Raw genomic sequence first — 22,325 nt, 5'->3', positions numbered from 1 at the left:
ATCAACAAATAATATCTGACTTACCACAATATTGAAAGCATTTAAATGTTTTTGTCATCGAGTCTCCATCTTTCATCCTCGGGTTATATAGCTTTTTCCGTAAGAACAATTTGTTCAACAAGGAATTGGGCTGATACAAAGTACCTAACTTATTTCACAATGCCTTCGTTGTAGCTTCTCGTGAAAAAATCAATAATATTGAATCTGAAAGACACAATCGTATTATGTAATTTGCCTATTGATTCAAGTTCGTCCAATCTTTTGTTGATGTCCGTGTTGGTGCAGTCCTTGAATCCACAATGATCCACTAATCTTTGTCCACCAAAAGATCTTCCATTTTGAGTTTCCATATCTCAAAAATCTATCCATTGAGTTTCTTGATCTCTATCTTTGAACTGCTTGTCATTTACTTTCACTAGAAGAATCGATTCTACAAATTTCCCACTGTAACAGGGTGTACCGTAGGCTCGAGCAAAAACCCCTTATCCATAAAAGTGTTCCCTTGAAGCCAAAACTGCTCTTGATACCAAATGTAGGTTTCAAAAACAAAAAATATGCAATGGCAAACACACATTAACACAGATTTAGTTTCGTAGCTGAAACTACAAAACTATGGACTAAACCACCATGTGCCACAAAATTGCTGAAGGCGAAAAGCATGTGCCCAAAGCCACCAAAAACATATACCACAACATACAGCATGTAGGAATAGTCGTGCAAAGAATATAACACATACCCAACACACTAGGCCTCTAATTTTACATTCAGACAGCCTATGCCAACACACATAGCATAATGATTCACATTCCACTTCAAACCACTACAAGAAATCTGGAACTGCACATTCAAGTCTGAACATCATTACTTTTTCATTTGTCAAAAGGTAGCCTCTGCTGCATATATCCATTTAAAATCCTTAACAAACTTTCTATCGAAACTGCATATCCTGTTAAATCCTCTCAACTTTGTCACATTTTTGGCAATGAGCTGATCAAGGAAGCCTTGAATCTTAGCCAGATTAGATTTGAATCCTTCATTAATTATATGTCCAAAGTAGACAGGTTGTTCTTTGCAAATTCATATTTTAATTCCTTAGCAAATAGGAAGTGTCAGGGGCTTTACTAGCTATATCTGACCCATGTGTTGTGTGCGGCATGCCTAACAAAGTCCCCAATGGTACTGGCCCTTGCGGCAACACCTACAAAACAAGTGAGGTCTCACCCGAGGCACCTAAGGGCAGCTGTGAGAACCGGGTTTTTGCAGCATAGACCAATTAATGCGATTTCCATAAAATATCCAGTCCCTTAACACCCAACAACTCTTCCCAACTTAGAACAGTTGATTCTATTTTTTGCCTCGCCATGGCTCACCCAGCTTCAGCCTCCTCTAGTGCACCCAGTAAACAGGTGGAAGCCAATCTTGGGCAGTCCGTGGGAGCCAATATGGACAGAACTTGTTCTCTAGGTGCCAATATGGATAGTGGATGTATATCTGGTTCTCTTTCCCCCAAGTGGTAATCTGGGGAAAGCTTTCTTTCAGCGACATTCTGAAGAATGTCCCACATTCTCCTCAACTTTTGGTTCAGGAGACCTTCTAGCGTACCAATGGGCTTGTTTGCCCTTTCAATGGTCTCTAGCCTCATTTAATAGATCTGCACAAAATGGTTTTCAAACTCCTGGAGATTTAAGTTAAAGGAAGAGGCCTACACAAAGCGTTTCTCGATTGTTGAATCTGTTCTTGGTGAAGGGAGGTATTTTATTTTAAACTCTGGACCCTGGTTCTAAAGAAACTTCGGAATATGTATGAAACCTACTTCATTCTTTGACACTTTGACAGATACCTTCTCCTCAACTCCTATGTGGGTTAGACTTCGAAATCTGCCTTTGCAGTTTTGGGGTTCTGGTCCTCTTTGAGCCATTGGCAAAGCTCCTGAAAGATACTATCACAGAAGTACTGATACAAAGGGGGAGAGAACCACCACATATGCCCACATGTGTGGAAATGGACTTCCACAAAGAGTTTTCAACCGAAGTAACTCTGAAAGGTGGGAACTAGCAATGTTGCAAAAATCACGATTAAATCGCGATTTTTTCGGCATGGCGATTTAATCAGCGATTTTTTCATTTTGAAAAAATCGTGAAAAATCGCCAAGATTTTTTCACAAATGAAAAAATCGCGATAAAAATCGTAAAAATCGCGATCAAATTGTAAAAATCGCCAAAACATCATAAAAATCGTCAAAAAATCATGGACGCTCTAGATACTTGAAAATTTGAAAAAAAAAAGGAATTTTTTATATTTTTTTAATGTTGCCGATGTTTTGCCGATTTTTACCGATTTCGATGTTCGCAACACTTGGAGCTAGTCCTCGATTCAAAAGCTTGATTATGAACATGTTTCTTTCCATTACAGATCTTACTTCGAAACAGGGCATTTAGTACCAAATTGCCCAAAAGGGCCAAGACAAGTTAAGAAGCATCAATGAGTACCAACCTACTGGGCTGTAGACAAGGAAGAACATCAATCCATTAACAAGGAAGATCAACCTAAATAAGACCCTCCTATGGAAGAGCCAAAATTGGACACTGAGGAAACTAGGGACACACCAATGGATACCTAGCAAACTAAGAATACTCCCTCAAAAGAAGACCCTTCATCTCAGCAAGAATTGGCACGGGGTTTGGAGGAAGAGAAACCTGCTTTTCACTCAGAACTGAATCATGATGTGAAGCCCCTTAATGCAAGTTCAACAGATAAGGCTGACGAAGAGGAGAAATAAAACAACTGTGGCCCCCAAGATCAAGACAAATTGGGAAAGGCAGGAATAGCAAGGACCTCATTGAAGACAAAGGAAATTGGGACAACAGTAGTAAAGAAGAAGAAAATCTCCTTCAATGGCATAGCCAATAGTGACAAGAAGTTGAGGGCGTAACCCAGATTAGCCATGCAATATTTTAGTCTTTTATTGTGTCAACAATTTGTCAGAATTTACTCATGTAAGCGATATTGGGATTAAGTTTTTATGGACACAAGTATATGTATTTGGAAAATAAGGAATTGGCAAATTTGCTTGAAATCCAAAGCCTGTATTTTTTGTAACACTGCTGTGAACTTCAGGTACAGTTTTTACTGATATACATAGCTCCCAGTTACAGTTACTCACTGGGAAGATACTTCTAATATCTAATTTCTTTTTGCAACTTTAAGTTTGCAGGCCTCAGAAATATTGATTTCCAGATGGACAGACTAATGTGAATTTCAAACATTTTAAAGTTTTCCAATAAATATGCTTCTATTTCTGGACAATTAGATAGAAATAAATATCTCTTTTTATGAACTTACCATGTTTCTGGCATTCATTGACATGAACTGAGAAACTCAAATCAAGAAACCACGAGAGATAATTGCAAATAATGCTTTGTAATAACATTGTCACTAAAAGGGAGGTTTATAACAAGTCAACAACATTGTAGATAAAAAAGAGGTTTGCATTCAAATATGCATATGCATCTAAACTGAACTGTTACCATTTCAAGTGCTCCACGTATGACACCACATAATACGTTACAATAATAAAGGCCTTGACAAGTCTCGGGTAACTCAACAAAGTCTACAAGAGGATTATCCTCAAGGATAAGACTGCATTCAGTTCCATCTGCATCCCAGTTAGATACGCTTGCTGTCACCCCCAGGAACATTTTGAAGCCTACCTGTTAAAATGTAATAATTGTATCATGATTCACGAATTATAAATACTTGAGAGGACACAAAAAAAATTGCATGCAACAAAATTAAAAACATGATATACATTTCACAATATTCAAGGTGAATCTAAAAAGTTGGGAACAAATTTTATCAGTCCATAGAATTGTCTGTCAAATGTAAGAAATGAGTTATAGGACAGTGTTAACTGCAGATAAAAGGAGGAAATGAGAAGGTAATTCATTTTGTACAAAAATAACTGCAAGTGTTGAAGATTGTAGTCACAAGGAAACTGTGAAAGAGGGCTCCACTAATTTCCAAAGTAGTAATCCATGTCATTGTATAATTATGACAAATACAAGGGATTTGTAAACAACATGAGAGTATCACGGTTTTAGATCCTCTAGTGGAACAGTATCTTGTATTCAATCAGAGGAAAAATAGTGGAATGATAAATAGATACAATAATTGGTAAATGACAATAATAAATGTTCTTCACTGTACAGCTAATTTCGGGACTGTAACATATTCATGTACCCAAGCAATGGGAGAAGGGATTGGTACATGATGGAGGAGAACTTGGTAGATTACTAGCAAGAAGACAAGGAGGAGCAATGAAGTCTATCTTCAGGTTAAAACAAAACAAACATGGCATCCACTCAATACCATGGTGGTCAACAGGATAGATCAATCTGCAAGTGAAATAACTGAAACAAACTCTGATTAAGGTGATCTTTGCATCATTGGAAAGCTCTAGACATGTAGAACAATGTTGAGACACTATGAAATTTGTTTGCAAAGTTCCAACCCCAAAAAATGGCATTCAACACCTCAAACGAACTTAGGAAGTTTCTAGACCTCCAATCACCAAAACAGGATGTACCCTTGAAATTGGCCCTACAAGCCAATAGCTCCAATTTTTTCACCCAAAAAGCACCAAAATAGATGAAAAATTATATAGTGATCCTTTTTTATCATACCTAATTTGCACAATACGGGGAAACGAGTACGAGTTTCTGAAACAGGTACGGGTACGAAACGTGACCTCTCCAAATTTTGGAAAATATATATCGTGTTTCTCCATTTAAGAAATGTTATGTGCAATCATAAAGTATGCATGATACATTATGATGCAATTGTCCAAAGTCAATACATAAACTATAAGTCTCTAAATTTACATCACATTTACACATGAATGATCACATAATGAAAATAGCAATATCCGAAATCAGTCTTTATTATATATCCAAATTTCAAAATCAGCCTTTATTATATATATGAGGTTGCAAGTACAATAAAGGCTATGAGGTTGCAAGTACTATAGAGCCTAAGACTAATCCTCATCATCATAATCCTCATCAAAAATAGAAGCAGAAGCATGCACAACACTGGATAGTGGAGTTCAAGAAGATAACTGGCCAATTCCACTTCTAGGCTGTTAAAATTGGCAACCAGGGCCAATCTCCATGTGGGTCATCTTATTTATGGCAGCTGATATTTTTCTTGTATTCCTCTCGTTGAGAGGTGTAGGATTGATCTAAAAATCATCTAATTCCAATATGTATTCATGGAGATATGAATTTAATTGTATTATGGGACAATTCGTCAAGGTCGGCCAGCAACCAAATTGCCCCCACATGTGCTCAACGTTTTAGTATTAAAAAGAGGTGGCTTGCTAGTCATTTTTACACTCTTCTTGTGATCTCTTCCTCTCCAATTGTCTAGGTTTTGTGTTGAAATTTGGTACCGGAGGACAGGTGGTTCCCTAAGGCTTTGATCTTTGGCCTACGGAAAAGTGTCCAAAAGAATTTAATTTTTCTCCTAAAATGACGTTATAATTTTTATAAAGTCAAATCTAATTTAAAAGTGACTTTAAGTGATAAAGTTACTAAAGTCTAATTTTAAAGTGACTTTAATAAAGTCAATGTAAAATTAGAAAGGAAAAGTGACTTTGGAAATAAATGACTAAGTGGGTCTTTATTAAAGTGGGGTGAATTAAAAAATAGAAAGTGAGATTTAAATGAGTATTTAATCTCAACCCTAGATCTCAATCTATTTCAGAGATTGGATTTATGGATTACCCAAAAGTCACTTAGGACTAGATTAAGGGAGAAAAATGAGGAAAAGGTCATTCATTCTTTCATGAGCAGATTGAGAGAGAGAGAGAGCAAGGGATATTTCTGAACAGGGAGGAGAAGGAGGTAGCAGCTTGGCACACATTCCAAGGCAGCATTTTAACAAATCCGTATAGCTGAGTGAGCACAGAGTGAAAGGCAAATATTGGGCACGATTTTCTAGAAATCCGTACAGCAAGTGCACAGAAATCAAGGAGCAAAAATCCGTACAGCAAGTGGCTGTACCTTGGCACGCAAATCAAGGCAAATTCGTACAGTTGGATTGCTGGTTTTTTCTGCACGCAAATCGAGGAAATCCGTACAACGTATTTAATGGCAGCTTGCACGCTTTTCTAGGAGGCCGTACAGCATTTATTGTTGTTCTGTTTTGCTATTGGCAAGTTTTTCAGTTGGCTGTGAGGCACGGAAAACGAGATAAGTTGTAAAATTTGCTTGCTGATTTTTGCTGGAAATTTCTCACTGTAAAAAGCATTTTTCAGAAATAACAAAGAGCTCTCGAACTGGTTTTCCCCAAGAGTTGTAGGGGGTTTTTCCAGGGTCACATTGACAAAAAATCATTGTGTTAAAATGAGTTAAATGGCTGTTTGTATGTGCCATTTTTACTTTTCTGCATTTTCCAGCATTCTATAAAATTTCCAGAATTTGTGTTTTCAGCAAAATTTATTTTCCAGTTGTTGAATGTATGGATATGGGAAAGGGCATTTAACTATTTTGGATAAATAAGGTGAAACTGAAAACCGGGGTGGGAAATGAAAAATTTTTACATGGTATCAAAGCTTGAACACTGAAGTGCAGTTTGGGACAGCAAGGACGAAAATTACAGCCTGCTGATTTTTCACTCTGAAAATTCCAGCAAGCTGATTTTTTACAAACAACAGTTTTATCTTTACTACAGCAGTGCTATTTTTCAGTTTTAGGACAACAGGATGTCATTGGGATTGAGGGTGGTGGCTAGGTTGGATGGGCATAGCAATTATAGCGTTTGGAAGGAGAGAATGCAGAGTATCTTTGAGGAGGCAGAAGTCTGGGACATCATGGTGCATACCACACAAAACCCTGTTGTTATGCCTACTGATGCCACTCAGTTGGTTGAGTATAATAAAAATAACAACAAGGGTAAGAGACTAATTCTAGACGGAGTCAAAGACCATTGCATTCCTCATGTGAGAGGAAAGAGAAATGCCCATGAGATGTGGACAGCATTGTCCAATCTCTACCAGAGTACCAATGAGAACCGGAAAATGGTCCTGAAAGAGAAGCTGAAGACCATTAAGATGGGTAATGATAGTGCAGCTGGATATCTCACAAAGATTACTAATGTGAGAGATGAGTTGGCAGCAGTTGTAGAAGTCATTCCACCCACTGAGTTGGTGCGGATTGCAGTGAATGGCCTCTCCCGTTCATGGATGAACTTTGCTGATGGGGTTTGTGCACATGAGACCCTTCCACATGGGAGAGGTTTTGGGATGATTGCATTCAGACAGAGATCAGGAAAGGTCAGCTTGGGGCAGCCAAGCCAGTTGAGCAGGATGAGGATGTAGCACTATTTGTAGGAGGCAAGAAAGACAAAGGGAAGACGCAGGGTTCCACAAGCAATGGTGGGGGCAAAGGCAAAGGTAAAGGTAAACAGAATAACACACAGAAGAACTATTCCAAGGTGAAGTGTTGGAATTGTCAAAAGATGGGACACTATGCAGTTGTGTGTCCGGAGAAGAAGAAGGGGAAGAACCAGAGCATGGCAGCTTCAGCAGAGGTTGAGGACTTTGCAGATCGTTTTGACCGGGAGTTTGCATTCACTGCGTGAAAGTCCTCTAGTGCAGGATCACCTGCCACACAGGTTCAGAGGGAGCATGCTTTTCCTTTGATTAGCGGAGCATCTTCGGGTATCTGGTATGTAGACAGTGGGGCTTCACGTCACATGACAAGAGTCCGTGAGTACTTCTCAGAGCTTTCAGAGAGTGGCACTGATATAGAGGTAGTACTCAGTGATGACAGAGTTGTTAGAACAGTCGGTGTGGGGACACTGACATTTCAGAGGGAGTCTAAACCTCCCTTGAAGGGGTCAGATGTTCTTTATGTGCCAAGGATGAGGAAGAACCTCATATCCGTCTCAGCTTTGGAGGACAGAGGATATGAGGTACTGTTCAGGGGAGGATAGGTGTTGATGTATCCCAGGGGCACTCCAGCTGATTCAACTAGAGTGATAGGTGTACGCCATGCAAAGGTGTACAAGTTTGCATTCCAGCCCCTTTTGGCATTGAGCAGTAGTACCTACAGCAGAGCTAGCAGTTCTAAGCTGTGTGAGATTTGGCACCGCAAGATGGGGCATATGTATCATGGAGTCTTGAGGACCTTGCGGGAGATCACTACAGGTGTGTCAGATTTCAGTACTGATCACTTTGATACTTGCAGAGATGTGTGATGTGCAAGTTTGCAAAATCCCCTTTTCCCAGCAGTGACAGCAGAGCGACTGGGATACTTGATTTGATTCATTCCGATGTGAGCGGTCGGATGTCTCATGTTTCCTTGAGTGGATATGAGTACTATGTTTTATTCATTGATGATCACTCCAGGAGGACCTGGATTTATTTCTTGAAGACCAAGAATGAGGTCTTCAAGCGGTTTCAGGGGTTTAGAGCTCTTGTGGAGACACAGACAGGTCGAAAGATCAAGTCCCTAAGGTCGGACAATGGGGGAGAGTACACCCTTGGAGAGTTTGTTGACTATTGTGCGGAGGCAAGCATTAGGAGGGAGTTCACTGTTCCTTACAACCCCCAGCAGAACGGGGTTGCGGAGAGGAAGAACAGATCCATCGTAGGGGCTGCCAAAGCCATGCTACATGATCCGGGGTTGCCATTGTTCTTGTGGGCAGAGGCCTGCAACACAGTTGTTTATTTGCAGAACAGGAGTTTGCATCGTGCCTTGGAGCACATGACTCCGGAGGAGGCTTTTTCTGGGAAGAAGCCTGATATTGGTCATCTTCATATCTTTGGATGCATTACATACTCATACATACCCAAGGAGAAGAGGACCAAACTAGAGCCCACTGCAGAGAAGGGTATCTTTGTGGGCTACAGTGAGACCTCAAAGGCCTTTCGGATTCACATTCCTGCACAGAGGAAAGTTGTTGTCAGACGGGATGTGAAGTTCAAGGAGGACAGGGCCTTTAGGAGGTCACGGGAGTTAGAGTATCTGGATCAGCCAGACCCTCAGCAGCAGTTGAGTCAGTCGCAGGGATCCAGTGGGCAGGGATCAGGAGGATCCGGAGGTACATCTATGAGGATGTCAGGTCTGTCAGTGAGCAGTGGCTCACCGAGCCAGAGGGGTGATGCTCCGGGCAGCATGCAGAGCAGTTCACTAAGGAGTCCGCTGATGGACAGTTCACACGGTACCTCAGCTTCTACAGGTTCAGGTGCAGGCAGGAGGACAGCAGACAGACAGTCAGGAGTTCAAGCTCCTGATGATGATGAGGAGGAGGAGTTTCATTCTCCTATGGGAGAAGTACGCTCATGGAAGAGGAAGCCCAAGTGGCTTCAGCACATCTTGAGAGATGCCACATCTGTTGTTGAGCCTAAGAGGCCGGTCAGAGAGAGTAGACCACTTGAGAGGTTTTGTAGCTATATGGCAATGGTTACCAACATCCTTGACTCTGAGCCTTCTAGCTATGAGGAGGCAGTTAGCCAACAGGTCTGGAGAGAGGCCATGCAGGAGGAGTATTCTTCTATCATGAAGAATGATGTTTGGGAGGTGGTGTCGAGGCCTGAGGACAAATCCATGGTTACTTCCAGATGGCTTTATAAGGTAAAGCATGCTGCAAATAGCAGCATTGAGAAATTCAAAGCAACGTTTGTGGCTAGAGGGTTCTCTCAAGTAGAGGGAGTTGATTATGAGGAGACCTTCGCTCCCGTGGCTCGATATACTTCGATCCGCTCCATTATATCGATAGCAGCAGAGATGGTTTGGAAGATCCACCAGATGGATGTGAAGACTGCATTTCTCAATGGCTTCATACAGGAGGAGGTGTACATTGAGCAGCCACAGGGCTTTGAGGTGCATGGGAAGGAGTCCCATGTGTGCAGACTGAAGAAGGCCCTTTATGGCCTGAAGCAAGCTCCCAGAGCTTGGTACTCCAAGATAGATACATACTTGCAGGGAATGGGTTTCACAAAGAGTGAGGCAGATCCGAACCTTTACTTTATTGTGATAGGTGAGGAGCCTCTCATTCTGGTGTTGTATGTGGATGACTTGGTCATTACAGGTGCAGATAGACTCATAGAGCACTGCAAGAGAGATCTTGCAATGGAGTTTGAGATGAAGGACATCGGCTCGATGCATTACTTTTTGGGTTTGGAGGTTGGCAGGAGGAGGGGCATTTCTTCCTGGGGCAGGGGAAGTATATTGTGGACATCCTTGACAGATTCCACATGGAAGATTGTAAACCCATGTCGACACCGATGATTACCAACTGGAAGAAGCTTCATGCTTCGGATTCTGAGTTGGTGGATCCCACATTGTACAGGCAACTTATTGGTTCCTTGATGTATTTGGTCAACACTACACCAAATATTTGTTTTGCAGTCAACACGATGAGTCAGTTTATGTGTGAGCCTAGGAAGGTTCACTGGGTGGCTGCAAAACACATTTTGCGGTACTTGCAGGGGACAGTGGATTATGGTCTGGACTACAGGCAGGGGGATGGAGTGAGATTGGCAGGGTATACTGATTCTGATTGGGCAGGTTGTGCTTCTGATAGGAAGAGCACTTCAGGCGTTGTTTTGGGTTGGGTTCGGCAGTAGTGTCATGGTTCAGCCGGAAGCAGCAGTCAGTAGCATTGAGTTCAGCGGAAGCAGAGTATATGGCAGCCAGTCTAGCTAGTTGTGAGGCCATCTGTCTTCGCAAGATGTTGTTTGGCTTATTTGGTCAACCGTTGAGACCTTCAATGATTTACTGTGATAATCAGAGTTCCATTAAACTCACGGAGAATCCAGTATTGCATGACAGGTCAAAGCATATCGAGATCAAATATCATTTCATCAGAGACTGTGTTCAGAAGGGCGCTGTGAAGCTTGAGTATATTCCCACTGATGAGCAGGTGGCAGATATTCTTACCAAAGCCTTACCACGGGGCAAGCATGACTACTTCAGAGACAAGATGGGTGTGGTGAGGAACAACTTCCTCGGTAAGAGGGAGTGCTGAAATTTGGTACCGAAGGACAGGTGGTTCCCTAAGGCTTTGATCTTTGGCCTAGGAGAAAAGTGTCCAAAAGAATTTAATTTTTCTCCTAAGGTGACTTTATAATTTTTATAAAGTAAAACTAATTTAAAAGTGACTTTAAGTGATAAAGTTACTAAAGTCTAATTTCAAAGTGACTTTAATAAATTCAATGTAAAATTAGAAAGCAAAATTGACTTTGGAAATAAATGACTATGTGAGTCTTTATTAAAGTGGGGTGAATTAAAAAATAGAAAGTGAGATTTAAATGAGCATTTAATCTCAGCCCTAGATCTCAATCTATTTCAGCCATTGGATTTAGGGATTACCCAAAAGTCACTTAGGGTTAGATTAAGAGAGGAAAAGGAGGAAAAAGTCATTCATTCTTTCATGCGCAGATTGAGAGAGAGAGAGCAAGAGAGCAAGGGAGATTTCTGAACAGGGAGGAAAAAGAGGCAGCAGCTTAGCACACATTCCAAGGCAGCATTTTAGCAAATCCGTAAAGCTGAGTGAGCACACAGTGAAAGGCAGATATTGGGCACGATTTTCTAGAAATCCGTACAGCAAGTGCACAAAAATCGAGGAGCAAAAATCTGTACAAGTGGTTGTACATTGGCACGCAAATCGAGGCAAATCCGTGCAGCTAGATTGCTAGTTTTTTCTGCACGCAAATCGAGGCAAATCCGTGCAGCTAGATTGCTAATTTTTTCTGCACGCAAATCGAGGAAATCTGTACAACGTATTTAATGGTAGCTTGCACACTTTTCTAGGAGGTCGTACAGCATTTATTGTTGTTCTGTTTTGCTGTTGGCAAGTTTTCCAGTTAGCTGTGAGGCAGGGAAAACGAGATAAAATGTAAAATTTGCTCGCTGATTTTTGCTAAAAATTTCTCACTGTAAAAAGCATTTTTCAGAAATAAGAAAGAGCTCTCGAACTGGTTTTCCCCAAGAGTTGTAGGGGGTTTTTCCAAGGTCACCTTGACCAAAAATCATTGTGTTTAAATGAGTTAAATCGCTGTTTGTATGTGCTGATTTTTACATTTCTGCATTTTCCAGCATTCTGTAAAATTTCCAGAATTTGTGTTTTCAGCAAAATTTATTTTCCAGTTGTTGAATGTATGGATATGGGAAAGGGCATTTAACTATTTTGGAGAAATAAGGTGAAACTGAAAACCGGGGTGGGAAATGAGAGATTTTTACATTTTGGTGGGAGGAGAGATCCTAAGAGTCAACGTTGCTTAATGGAAAAGGCTTTACGCTATCTTAGGAGAGATGGGAAAGCTCTATGTTGTCATGGAGGACAGCCCTTATCTCAGCCTCAAGAAGCCTTAACGTTGCCCCATGGAGAAGCCCTAACATAGGCCTAAACGCAGTCAAGAAGCTGCCCTAAATGCAGTCAAGAAGAAGTCCTTAACACTGTTCTAGGCCACAGTTTGAGGAGGGTTTTCATGAGCCCTAACCTGGTGTCCTAATCTGCAGTCTCAAGTCTTAACCTAGCCACAGAGAATGAGAAGAATAGGCCACAGTCCTAGCTGTCAAAGAAAAGACCAAACACTGTCTAAACAATGTCCATGGAGAGGATCCTATCAGCCATTAGACGCTGTAAGGCTGTGCAGCCATAAGGTTGATAGGAAGTCATTAGGTAAAGATAGCTAGGTTGTCTTGCTGCTGGGCTAGGCCGCAAGCCATAGCCAGTAGCATAGAGGACTGAAGTTTGATATGACAGCATATTTAGGTGCAGCACAATGGACAGTATGGTGCAGCACATGATGTAATAAGATGCAACTTGGTTGTATCAACATGGTTGTATTGACAGTATGTTTAGCATACTTGGATGGGTACAACATGATAAATGCAGTGACTGGTGTGGGCAGCATGGATGCAGTACTATGTTGCACAATGGTACAGCATGGTGATGATGGGCATGTAGACATAGCAGCAGCACGATGCATTGCAGCAACTTGTTGGTGATGGGTACAACTATGATGGAATGGTGCAGCATAGTGCACAGCAATGGGTACAATCGTGATTGGGTGCTGCTCGGTGATAAGAGCAGCTCAGTGAATGGGTGCAGCACAATGACGGGTGCAGCACAATGATGTGTAGCACAGTGGGTACAGCACACTGACGGGTGCAGCATGGTGATGGAGTCACCTTGGAGGATCAGCTACCTCATGTGACATCTTCTTTGAGAAGATCTTTGCTCTTATTTAGATAAGTCAAAATGTTGACTTCTGATGTATATGTACTATCTCTCTCTCTGTTGAACTATTGAAAAACATATAAGAAGAATTGATCAAGGGTTTCCCCACATTGGGGTTTGTCCTTGGCAGGCGCCACATCTTGTGTCCTCTTGTCTTGACTTGTCTTCTACGATTTATGTTTATGTTCTATCTTCATTTTACTATCATGCTAAATGTGATTGCTAATCTGGAATTGATATTGAGCTTATATGGGAAATTGAAGTAAATTTGCTATCAGCATAGAACATACTTAAAATTAACATAGGCATCTAAACCTCAATATTCAGGTTAGCAATAGAGAGCTCCAAATCAAGACTTTCTGGATCCACATCCCATTCTTTAGAAGGGCCACTGCTATATTTTGGACCCCTACGAGATGCAAGGCGAAGGTTGGACTGCACATAAACAAGATCCTCTGCCTTCTATGAGCCCGACCTGTTGCACTTCACACACTGAATAAAACCATAGGTGCTCCAATTCCTTTTTGTTGATGAAGAGCTTGCCACTTGTGAAAGAACACGAATGGCAAGGTTTTGCAAATGTACACCATTTGCTCCATGACAAATCCACCACCTAACTGGATTCATGGTGCTTCTCTCCTCCAAAGTTGATATATTTGAATAATCATCTAATCCTGCAGCAAAATTGGCAAATTCTTCCTTCACCTCCCTGTGTAGATGAGTTGGAAACATTCTCATAAGGGAATTTTTCACCCCATTAGCCACCTCTTTATCCTTATGGGGTGCCTTCCTCTTCCCATTGCTTTGAGCAATAAGCTCCTCATCATAAAATTTGGGGTTCAAGGCATGTGCTAAAATGTGCAATGGAGTGTTGAAATTGTTCCACCACTCAACAATGATTTTCTTGACTAAATCAGCAAAATGATCATCAACAAATAAAAGTTGTGGAGACTCTTTTGAAATGATTTCCATCGTTTTCTCAACCATGGTATTTGTGCCATCATATACCTCTCCTAAGTAAGGTTGGTTAGTGTCAGCATTTCGAAGAAGCTCAAATGTAGGGGTTGTGAAATTTAGTAAGAAATCTATCTTTCTCCACCACTCCTCATCAAGGCACAATCTATGCACCATATATCCCCACTCTGAATCTGTCTGTCTCCACTCAGCCCAAAGTTGACTCAACACCATAGCAACTAATGGTTGCTTAACCTCAACAAGGCAGTGCAACATTAGGAAGTTTGGGGCATATCTTGTCTCAGTAACTTTTAACAACTCCAATTTGGAGTACTAACGAAATATTGCTTGAGATTGATGGTGGTTGGTGATGATTTATCAATCTCCCTTGATTCCCCTATGATTACCTTTATCCATGGAACTTTATTGTCGATCTCCTCTAAGATCATATTCGGATTATGGACATTAGACAATGCAAGGTGTCCAAAATATATGGTCATACCTCCCCTCAATAATTAAACCTGCAGCTTTGCAAACCAGTGCATTATCCGTGATAACTTGCACCACCTTGTTAGGTATTATTCGTTCAATAAATTTTATAATAACATCAGTGATGATCTATGCATCTTTCACCTCTCCTGAGCAGTCTTTCGCCTTTAAAAACACTGCTCCTTTTGGTGAAGTGGCAATGATATTTATCAATGTCTGCGCCTTGTATCTGTCCATCCATCTGAGACTATGCAAACCGGTGCATTATTCGTGATAACTTGCACCACCTTGTTAAGTAATATTCGTTCAATAGATTTTATAATAACATCAGTGATGATCTATGCTTCTTTTACCTCTCCTGAGCAGTCTTTCGCCTTTAAAAACATTGCTCCTTTTCGTGAAGTGGCAATGATATTTATCAATGGTTTGTGCCTTGTATCTTTCCATCCATCTGAGACTATGGTAGACCCAAAGCTACTCTAGGAAGAACGAATTGGTGATAAGATATCCTCCACAAGCTCCTTCATATTTTTGAGAAGCAAAGTTCTGACTTTCTCACAATTGGGCCCCTTGTACCCTATGGGAGCTTTGTTAATTGCCCTTATCATATGAGAGCAAACAACATTGAATGGGATACCACATGCATAAATGCACCTAGCCACTTTGCGATCAGCCTCATCTTGCTCTCTTTGATATGCCCTGCTCACCAATGGGTCAGTTGTTTTTGTGCAACCTACAATCCCCTGTCCTCCTCCATGCAAAATATGTGTATTCACTCTTGGGTAGGAGCCCTTGTACGAATCACTGCAAAGATTACATCGGCGTTTCCATGAGCCACCACCTGCACATATTTGAAGCTTCTGAAAATGCCTCCAAAGAGGATAATATTCAGCCCGTGGGTTGGACTTGGGGGTTGAACTTGCACCTTGGTTGGAAGCCATTGCTTCAAATAAAAATTAAAAAACAAATCTATAAAGAAAAAAACATTTTTCACATTTTTGGAAGCATAAACCCTCGAAAAATAGAAGAAATAGTCGAAAAAAAACTAAGAAAACGAATACTTCTAACCCAAATTGATTTTTTGTAGCAGAAGCTATCCCAAAATGCCACAAAAGACGAGAAAGATGGTTGTAGCTAAGCCAAAAACCAAGAATGTCGTAGTTGGAAACTCCCCAGTCCAAATCTACTTGTGAAATCTCTTTCTCTTGCCGCTGAAATCTCCTTTGCTCACTATTGAAAACGCCCTAGCTGAAACCACTGCTCTCTTCCTCTTTTCTCCTTGCTAAAATCACCCATCTCCAAGTGAAATGACTTGCCCAATTCGTGTGATGAGGGAATGAGGCAAGAGTCTTTTTATAACTTGCAAGAGCCATCTAGAGGCATCCAAAGAATATTTTATTCACCAAATCAAATAATAAAAACAAAAAAAAACCACTTAAATGTTGAAACGTGTTTCAAGTCGTACTAGGCCACATGAAACATGGCATTACTGCCTGAAACGCGTTTCAAGGTCATACCAAACGCATTTCAACATTTCCATATCATTTTTTTTAGTGTTGCGAACATCTCGATAACATCCTGATTTTATCTCGAAATCACGATTTTTTGGCCTAGCTGATGTTTGCCGATTTTTATCGATATTTTGATGGTATCTTGATTTTGCTGATGTTTGCTGATTTTTACTGATATTTTCCCGATTTTTGCGGTTTTTTGGTTTTACGGACCCTTGCTAATTTTATCCTGATGTCGATGTTCGCAACATTGGTTTTTTTTTCCCATAAACGGTCTTTGGCCCAACGCTTCCGGCAGCATGGAATCATACCTCCCTATTTTGGGAGGCTCTTTGTTCCCAAAAGCTTCTATTGAAGGAGGTGAGAAAAATTTCCTCTAAACCCTCCCTAAAGTACCATTTGGCCTTTCAAACCAATCTAGCAAAGTTCATGTTGCCCCCAATTTGGTTGTTATGGACTTATTTTGCAAAATTGCATCCTCTACCAACTCTTCCTAGGCTTTTGGAGCTAATTCCTCTATGGTAGGTAAGACTTGCCCATTACTTTCCCAGTCTAACATGGAAGGTTCATAGAGTCTCAAATTTTTCACATTCAACTACTAAGTGAATCTGCATATATGGTGGTGCACTGACTCTATAGGCATTATTACCTACCATCTCCAACACTTCAAAAGGACCATTTCATAGAGCCTTGATCTTCTTAACATGACCATGTAGCCTTTCCTTGTTCAAGTGCAACCAAACTCAATGTCCCACCTTGAATTTCTTCTCAATTCTATGTTGGTCATGGCAGACCTTCTACTTTTCCAGTGACTTTCTTCAATGTCTTCCATAATTGCAAATGGATTTGCTTTATCTTCATCAATAAATCTTTCAACCTTCAATGCTTCTCTTATGGTGTTTTCCCTTGCTTCTCCTTGTTGTCGATATACAACATCTAAAAGCAAAGGTGACATAATCAAAGCATGTTTCAAAAGAGGATTTTATAGTGAAAGTGTAGACTACTTTATGTTAAAGAGTGTTGAATATAAATCAAACCTCATCCCAGATCCTTGGATGCTTAGAATTATAACCCCCCAAAAGTTGAACCAATATTTTATTCACTACTTCTATTTGCCCATCTATTTATGGATGGAACGCTCCTTATCTCTTTAACTTGGTGTCTATCTTCTCCCAAAGTGTAGTCCAAAAGTCACCTCGAAATATAGTACCTTTATCTGAGATGATGCTCTGTGGTATATCGAAGTACATGTAGACCCTTTCAAGGAACATGATTGTTGCATCATGTCCCTTGATGATCTTTTTACAAAGCATGAGAACACCCATCTTACTAAACCCATTCACTACCACAAATTGATAGTCATGTCACCGAATGGTTCTTGGAAATTCACACACAAAACCCATGGAGATGCTACCTCCATGATCTAGTAGGATCCCTAAATAGTCTTTTTACAAGGCATGAGAATTCCCATCTTACTAAACATGTTCACTACCACAAATAGATAGTAATGTTCGCAACTAGTTCTTGGAAAACAACTAGCAAAATCCATGGAGATGCTCACCCACAATCTCATATTACTCATCTTGCTAATACAACAAAGTACACATCCTCTAATAAACTAGGTTACATCTTCCATTCTAGATACACATACATTTGTAAGTTGTTTGATGTCTTTCCAACACCAAAATGCCCTATAACATTGGAGGTGTGAGCCTTCTAAAATAAGTTGCAAACTTTCACCTTTCAGAACATGAATCTTGTCCAACTTGTAGAGCAACCCATCCTAGAGATGATAGTCACCCTTGTGTGATCTCAAAGATGATAGTAAACTTGGCCTTGTAACTATTAAAATGCCTTCTTCAAGCCCTCGTCTTCTATGCTTTCCTCCTTGTGTACTTCACGAGTTAGAGGCTCCATGTGCATAAAAGTAGCCAAAGATATGATCTTGGATGTGGGTTGCCTTAAGGGCATGTCTGCCTCTTGCAACTTATTAGTGTTTCCCTTCTTATATTTGATGATAAGATGAAATTTTTGTAAAAATCCCATCGACATGTAGTGTACGGTTTATTGAAGCTTATTGGACCTGCGAGTATTGCAATGATTAGTGATTGGTGTGGATAACGGTCTCCTTTTGCCCATCAATAACACTTCCATTTCTTAGCAACTTGAACCAAAGCATAGAGTTTCATGTCACATGTAGGGTAAATCATGACTCCACCATGGAACATTTCAAAATCATAGCATACTAGCTTACCTCCTTGCATCAATACTACTCCCACAACGTATCCACTTACACTTGTCTTCACTTTGAATGGTTCCAGCAAACTCAACAAGGCAAGAATTACTACTCAACTAATCTTTCATTTTAACTATTTGAAAGCCTTATATTGATTCTTTCCCTATGAAAAACTCCTACCACTCATTGTTATTACATTGAGTGTGAATCAATCTTGAGTTCTCCACCAATCACATACCCCAAATACACGAGGAAATGCTAGGCAAATTCAAATTTCTCAAGATTTGCCTACAATTGATGCTTTTCAAGGTCTCCAACAGTTGCAAGTGTGAGATATGCTCTTCTGAAGTAAATATATAAAACAATATATCTTCTAAATACATTATTACAAGTAAATTTAGAAAGCAAATGCATAAATGCGGCTAGTGCACTAAATAAACCAAAGTGCACAACCACCCATTAATATGACCCTTGCCTTGTCTTGAAGGCAATATTCAAGGTGTCTTCTTCTTTTAGTCACACCCAGTGGTATCTCATTATGAGATCCCACTTGGTGAAGTAATTGGCATGCTAAGGCTAATCTAGCAAGTCACAGACCTCAGAAATGGGCATCAAAAATCTAGAATAATCGTATCCATTGCTCTATACTAAATACACACTAAGTCCCATCCTTCTTGGGTACTATGATGATAGATGAGCCAAAAGGTGAGGCTCTTGGTCGAATTACTCCATGCTACAGTAGTGATCCAAATAATTCTTCACTTCATTTTCTCCCAGGATGGATTATCTATACAATCTTATTATCAAGGGAGAGTTAAGGAACATATGTATCTCATGCTCCACTTCCCTCTTAGGTGGTAAACCTTTAGACTCTTATAACACTTTGGCTCCTTTTCTAGATCTTCTTTTTTCTCCAAATTTACCATCTAAGCCAGCGTCCAAGTTAAAGTTACCAAACTTCACAAAAAGTCCAAACTTGCTCTCTAGAATTGCCATGAGGATAACCATGTTGCTAGAGATGTGAGTGATATGTCCTTCTAGCTTTGAAATCTCTCCTCTTAAACATCCCTCTTAGTTTGCTATTGTATCCTAAAATCTCCCACAAAAACCCCGAAGGAAGCTACTCTGATACCAAGATGATCTGTAAATTATTGTGGATATTCCATTAAAATAGTTTGTCACAACAATTCTCACAAGTTTATGCAAATTATGAATTAGGATATTTAGACACTCAGAAATTAGTTACGATCAACTTGGTCTAATGTGTCTTTATAGGTTAAAGCATGTTTTTTTTAGTGTATTCCTTTAGTATGCATTTGTAGTTGTATCTAATGGTAACAATATGTTCTAGACATGAAGTGATCTAACAGTTGATCTAACAATTCATCTTCTCCTCAATATTAATGGGTATATTGATCGATGGATTAACCACCAAAATCTTATAGCATCGTCCAAAGATGGCCTTCCATATTTGAGCACTTCATGGATCCAAGGGCCGAACTCATTGCTCAACCCCATTTCACACCACACCACTGGATACATGCTCTTCGCATCCCACTGGGCTAGTTCAAAGTGGACTCCATCAATGTTATCAAAACAGGATTGTTCACTGAACCAGTAGAGCCCAAAAATGTGAAACATACCGAAAGCAAAAAAGTCAAACCAAAAGCAAGTCGACCAAAAAATACATAAACATACAAATTTTGACATGTGTATTCATGTGCATCCATATGAACCCAAACAATTTTACACAACTATGCAAAGTTTCTCATATATATAGCAAGGATGCATATAACCAAAATAGCACCAAGTGCAATCCAAATTTGAACTAGAGATACATCAATAAAGAGGCTCTAGATGGCCTCTAGAGTCAAAACTACATGCTACATCACACCACACCATTGGATACATGCTCTTCGCATCCCACTGGGCTAGTTCAAAGTGGACTCCATCAATGTTATCAAAACAGGATTGTTCACTGAACCAGTAGAGCCCAAAAATGTGAAACATACCAGAACCAAAAAAATCAAACCAAAAGCAAGTCGACCAAAAAATACATAAATATACAAATTTTGACATGTGTATTCATGTGCATCCATATGAACCCAAACAATTTTACACAACTATGCAAAGTTTCTCATATATATAGCAAGATGCATATAACCAAAATAGCACCAAGTGCAATCCAATTCTGAACTAGAGATACATCAATAAAGAGGCTCTAGATGGCCTCTAGAGTCAAACTACATGCTACAACAAATACCTACATATCAAAATCATTGCCTATATTGGGATCCTCATCGTCATATCACCCTCTAAGCATTAAAATAGATAGAAAAAGTTTACCATGTCAAATCAAGATGTCAGACTTGATGTAATAATCAATCGAGATGTCAAATTTGACGAGGGAAGTACCTTTACGAGGCCTCATGAGAGAGAGCCACCAGGGGTAGATGATCGGGAGCGAGAGGCTCCCAAGGCTAAGCAAGGACCAATAACACCAACAACAGGGATAAAACCTGTAGATCTGGTGGAGGAGCAAGAAGCTCCTTCAAGCTCTACTAGGAGGAGGCCAACATGGGCTGAGCAGACCTTGAGGGATGTTGAGGTGCATGTGGAGGCTCCTAGAAACACTTTCAAGCAGAGGAGAATGTTGGGCATGGAATCCCCCCACGGTATGTTTTGGGGCTCAAAGCCCAAGTTTTGACCCAATATTGTTGTAAAGTCTCCGCGAATTGCGGGCGCAGAGCGCGAAATGTATGATAGAGTCACAGGGCTGTCAGCCCTAGTCTTGTAAATGTAATGTCGGACCATGGGATTGTATAAATAGAGTGAGGATCTAAGTGTAAAAGAGAGGAATAAGCAGGAAAGAGGCGAGGATAGAGTCTAAGTAACTAAGTGTGTCTTGGGTCGTAAGTTGGAAAAGGCTCTGCAGCTGAGTGCGCAGAGGCCTAGTAGTCCGCAGCTGAGTGCACGGACCCCTGCAGCTGAGTGCGCAAGGTGGAGTCAAGTCTGTAACCGAAGAAGAGATTAATAAAGAAAGGTTTTGTTACCAATTCGTGTATCTGTTCTTGGATTAATGCATGGTTGATGTAAATTGCAAATATACTGTTTGTTTACTGCACGCACATGTATGAACGATTTATATTGCTAAATACGATTTAATGCATACAAATAAGCTAAGTTAATCAACTAACAGTAGAATACTAGTAAGGACTTGGGTAACAACAGCGCCCGACCCCCGAGTAGGGCTGCGCGAAGGCAGCAGTTTTGGCTGCGAGGTATGGGACAATGCACATAGCGACGTGCGCACAGGGTCTAACCGCGGACCACTTGAACTCATCAGACATCTCCAAGGTGCGGAAACCTAGTTCTAGCACCCTCCCATACTACTTCGGGTGAGACCTCAGTCCGCGCTCCGTAGACTGTTGCCGAAAGGGCCAATAGTATCGGGATTTTTTTGGTTAAATCACCTCCGAACCTGGGTCAGGCCCCAATAAGCCAACCAGTGAGACTTTCCAGTTATTTGGCCTTGTCGAGTAATAACAATGAGTCCAAGGTTCCGCCTTTGAGGAGGTTGCAAATGAGCAGGTATGGAGGGATGCCATGGTGGAAGAGTATAGCTCCACCATAAGGAAAGATGTATGGGGCATAGTGCCAAGACCAGAGAGAAAGTCAGTGGTCACTTCTCTAATGGATCTACAATATCAAACATGCAACTAATGGCAGTGTCAAGAAGTAGAAAGTGAGGTTTGTAGTGAGAGGTTTCTCCCAGCAAGAGGGAGTGGAATATGGGGAGACATTCGCACTTTTCGCCATATATGCATCCATTAGAGCAGTTATGTCCATTGTTTTAGAAATGGCATGGAAGATACATCAGATGG

At 40.6% G+C, this 22,325-nt stretch overlaps 1 protein-coding gene across 1 annotated transcript in view; it reads right to left on the bottom strand.

The window, feature by feature from the left end:
• Positions 1-22,325, bottom strand: part of LOC149194726 (Transport protein particle (TRAPP) component) — a 98,117-nt gene that overhangs the window by 35,596 nt on the left and 40,196 nt on the right. Inside the window, exon 4 of the mRNA XM_089405153.1 lies at positions 3,528-3,710. Within this exon, the coding sequence (XP_089261279.1) occupies positions 3,528-3,710 (183 nt within the window). The remainder of the gene's footprint in view (positions 1-3,527; positions 3,711-22,325) is intronic.

The sequence above is a fragment of the Pinus tabuliformis genome, chromosome 2_2, assembly GCF_031772625.1.
Source record: "Pinus tabuliformis cultivar Carrire ecotype Pingquan chromosome 2_2, CPIR1, whole genome shotgun sequence".
NCBI lineage: Eukaryota > Viridiplantae > Streptophyta > Pinopsida > Pinales > Pinaceae > Pinus > Pinus tabuliformis.
This window is presented reverse-complemented; position numbering and strand designations above follow the sequence as displayed.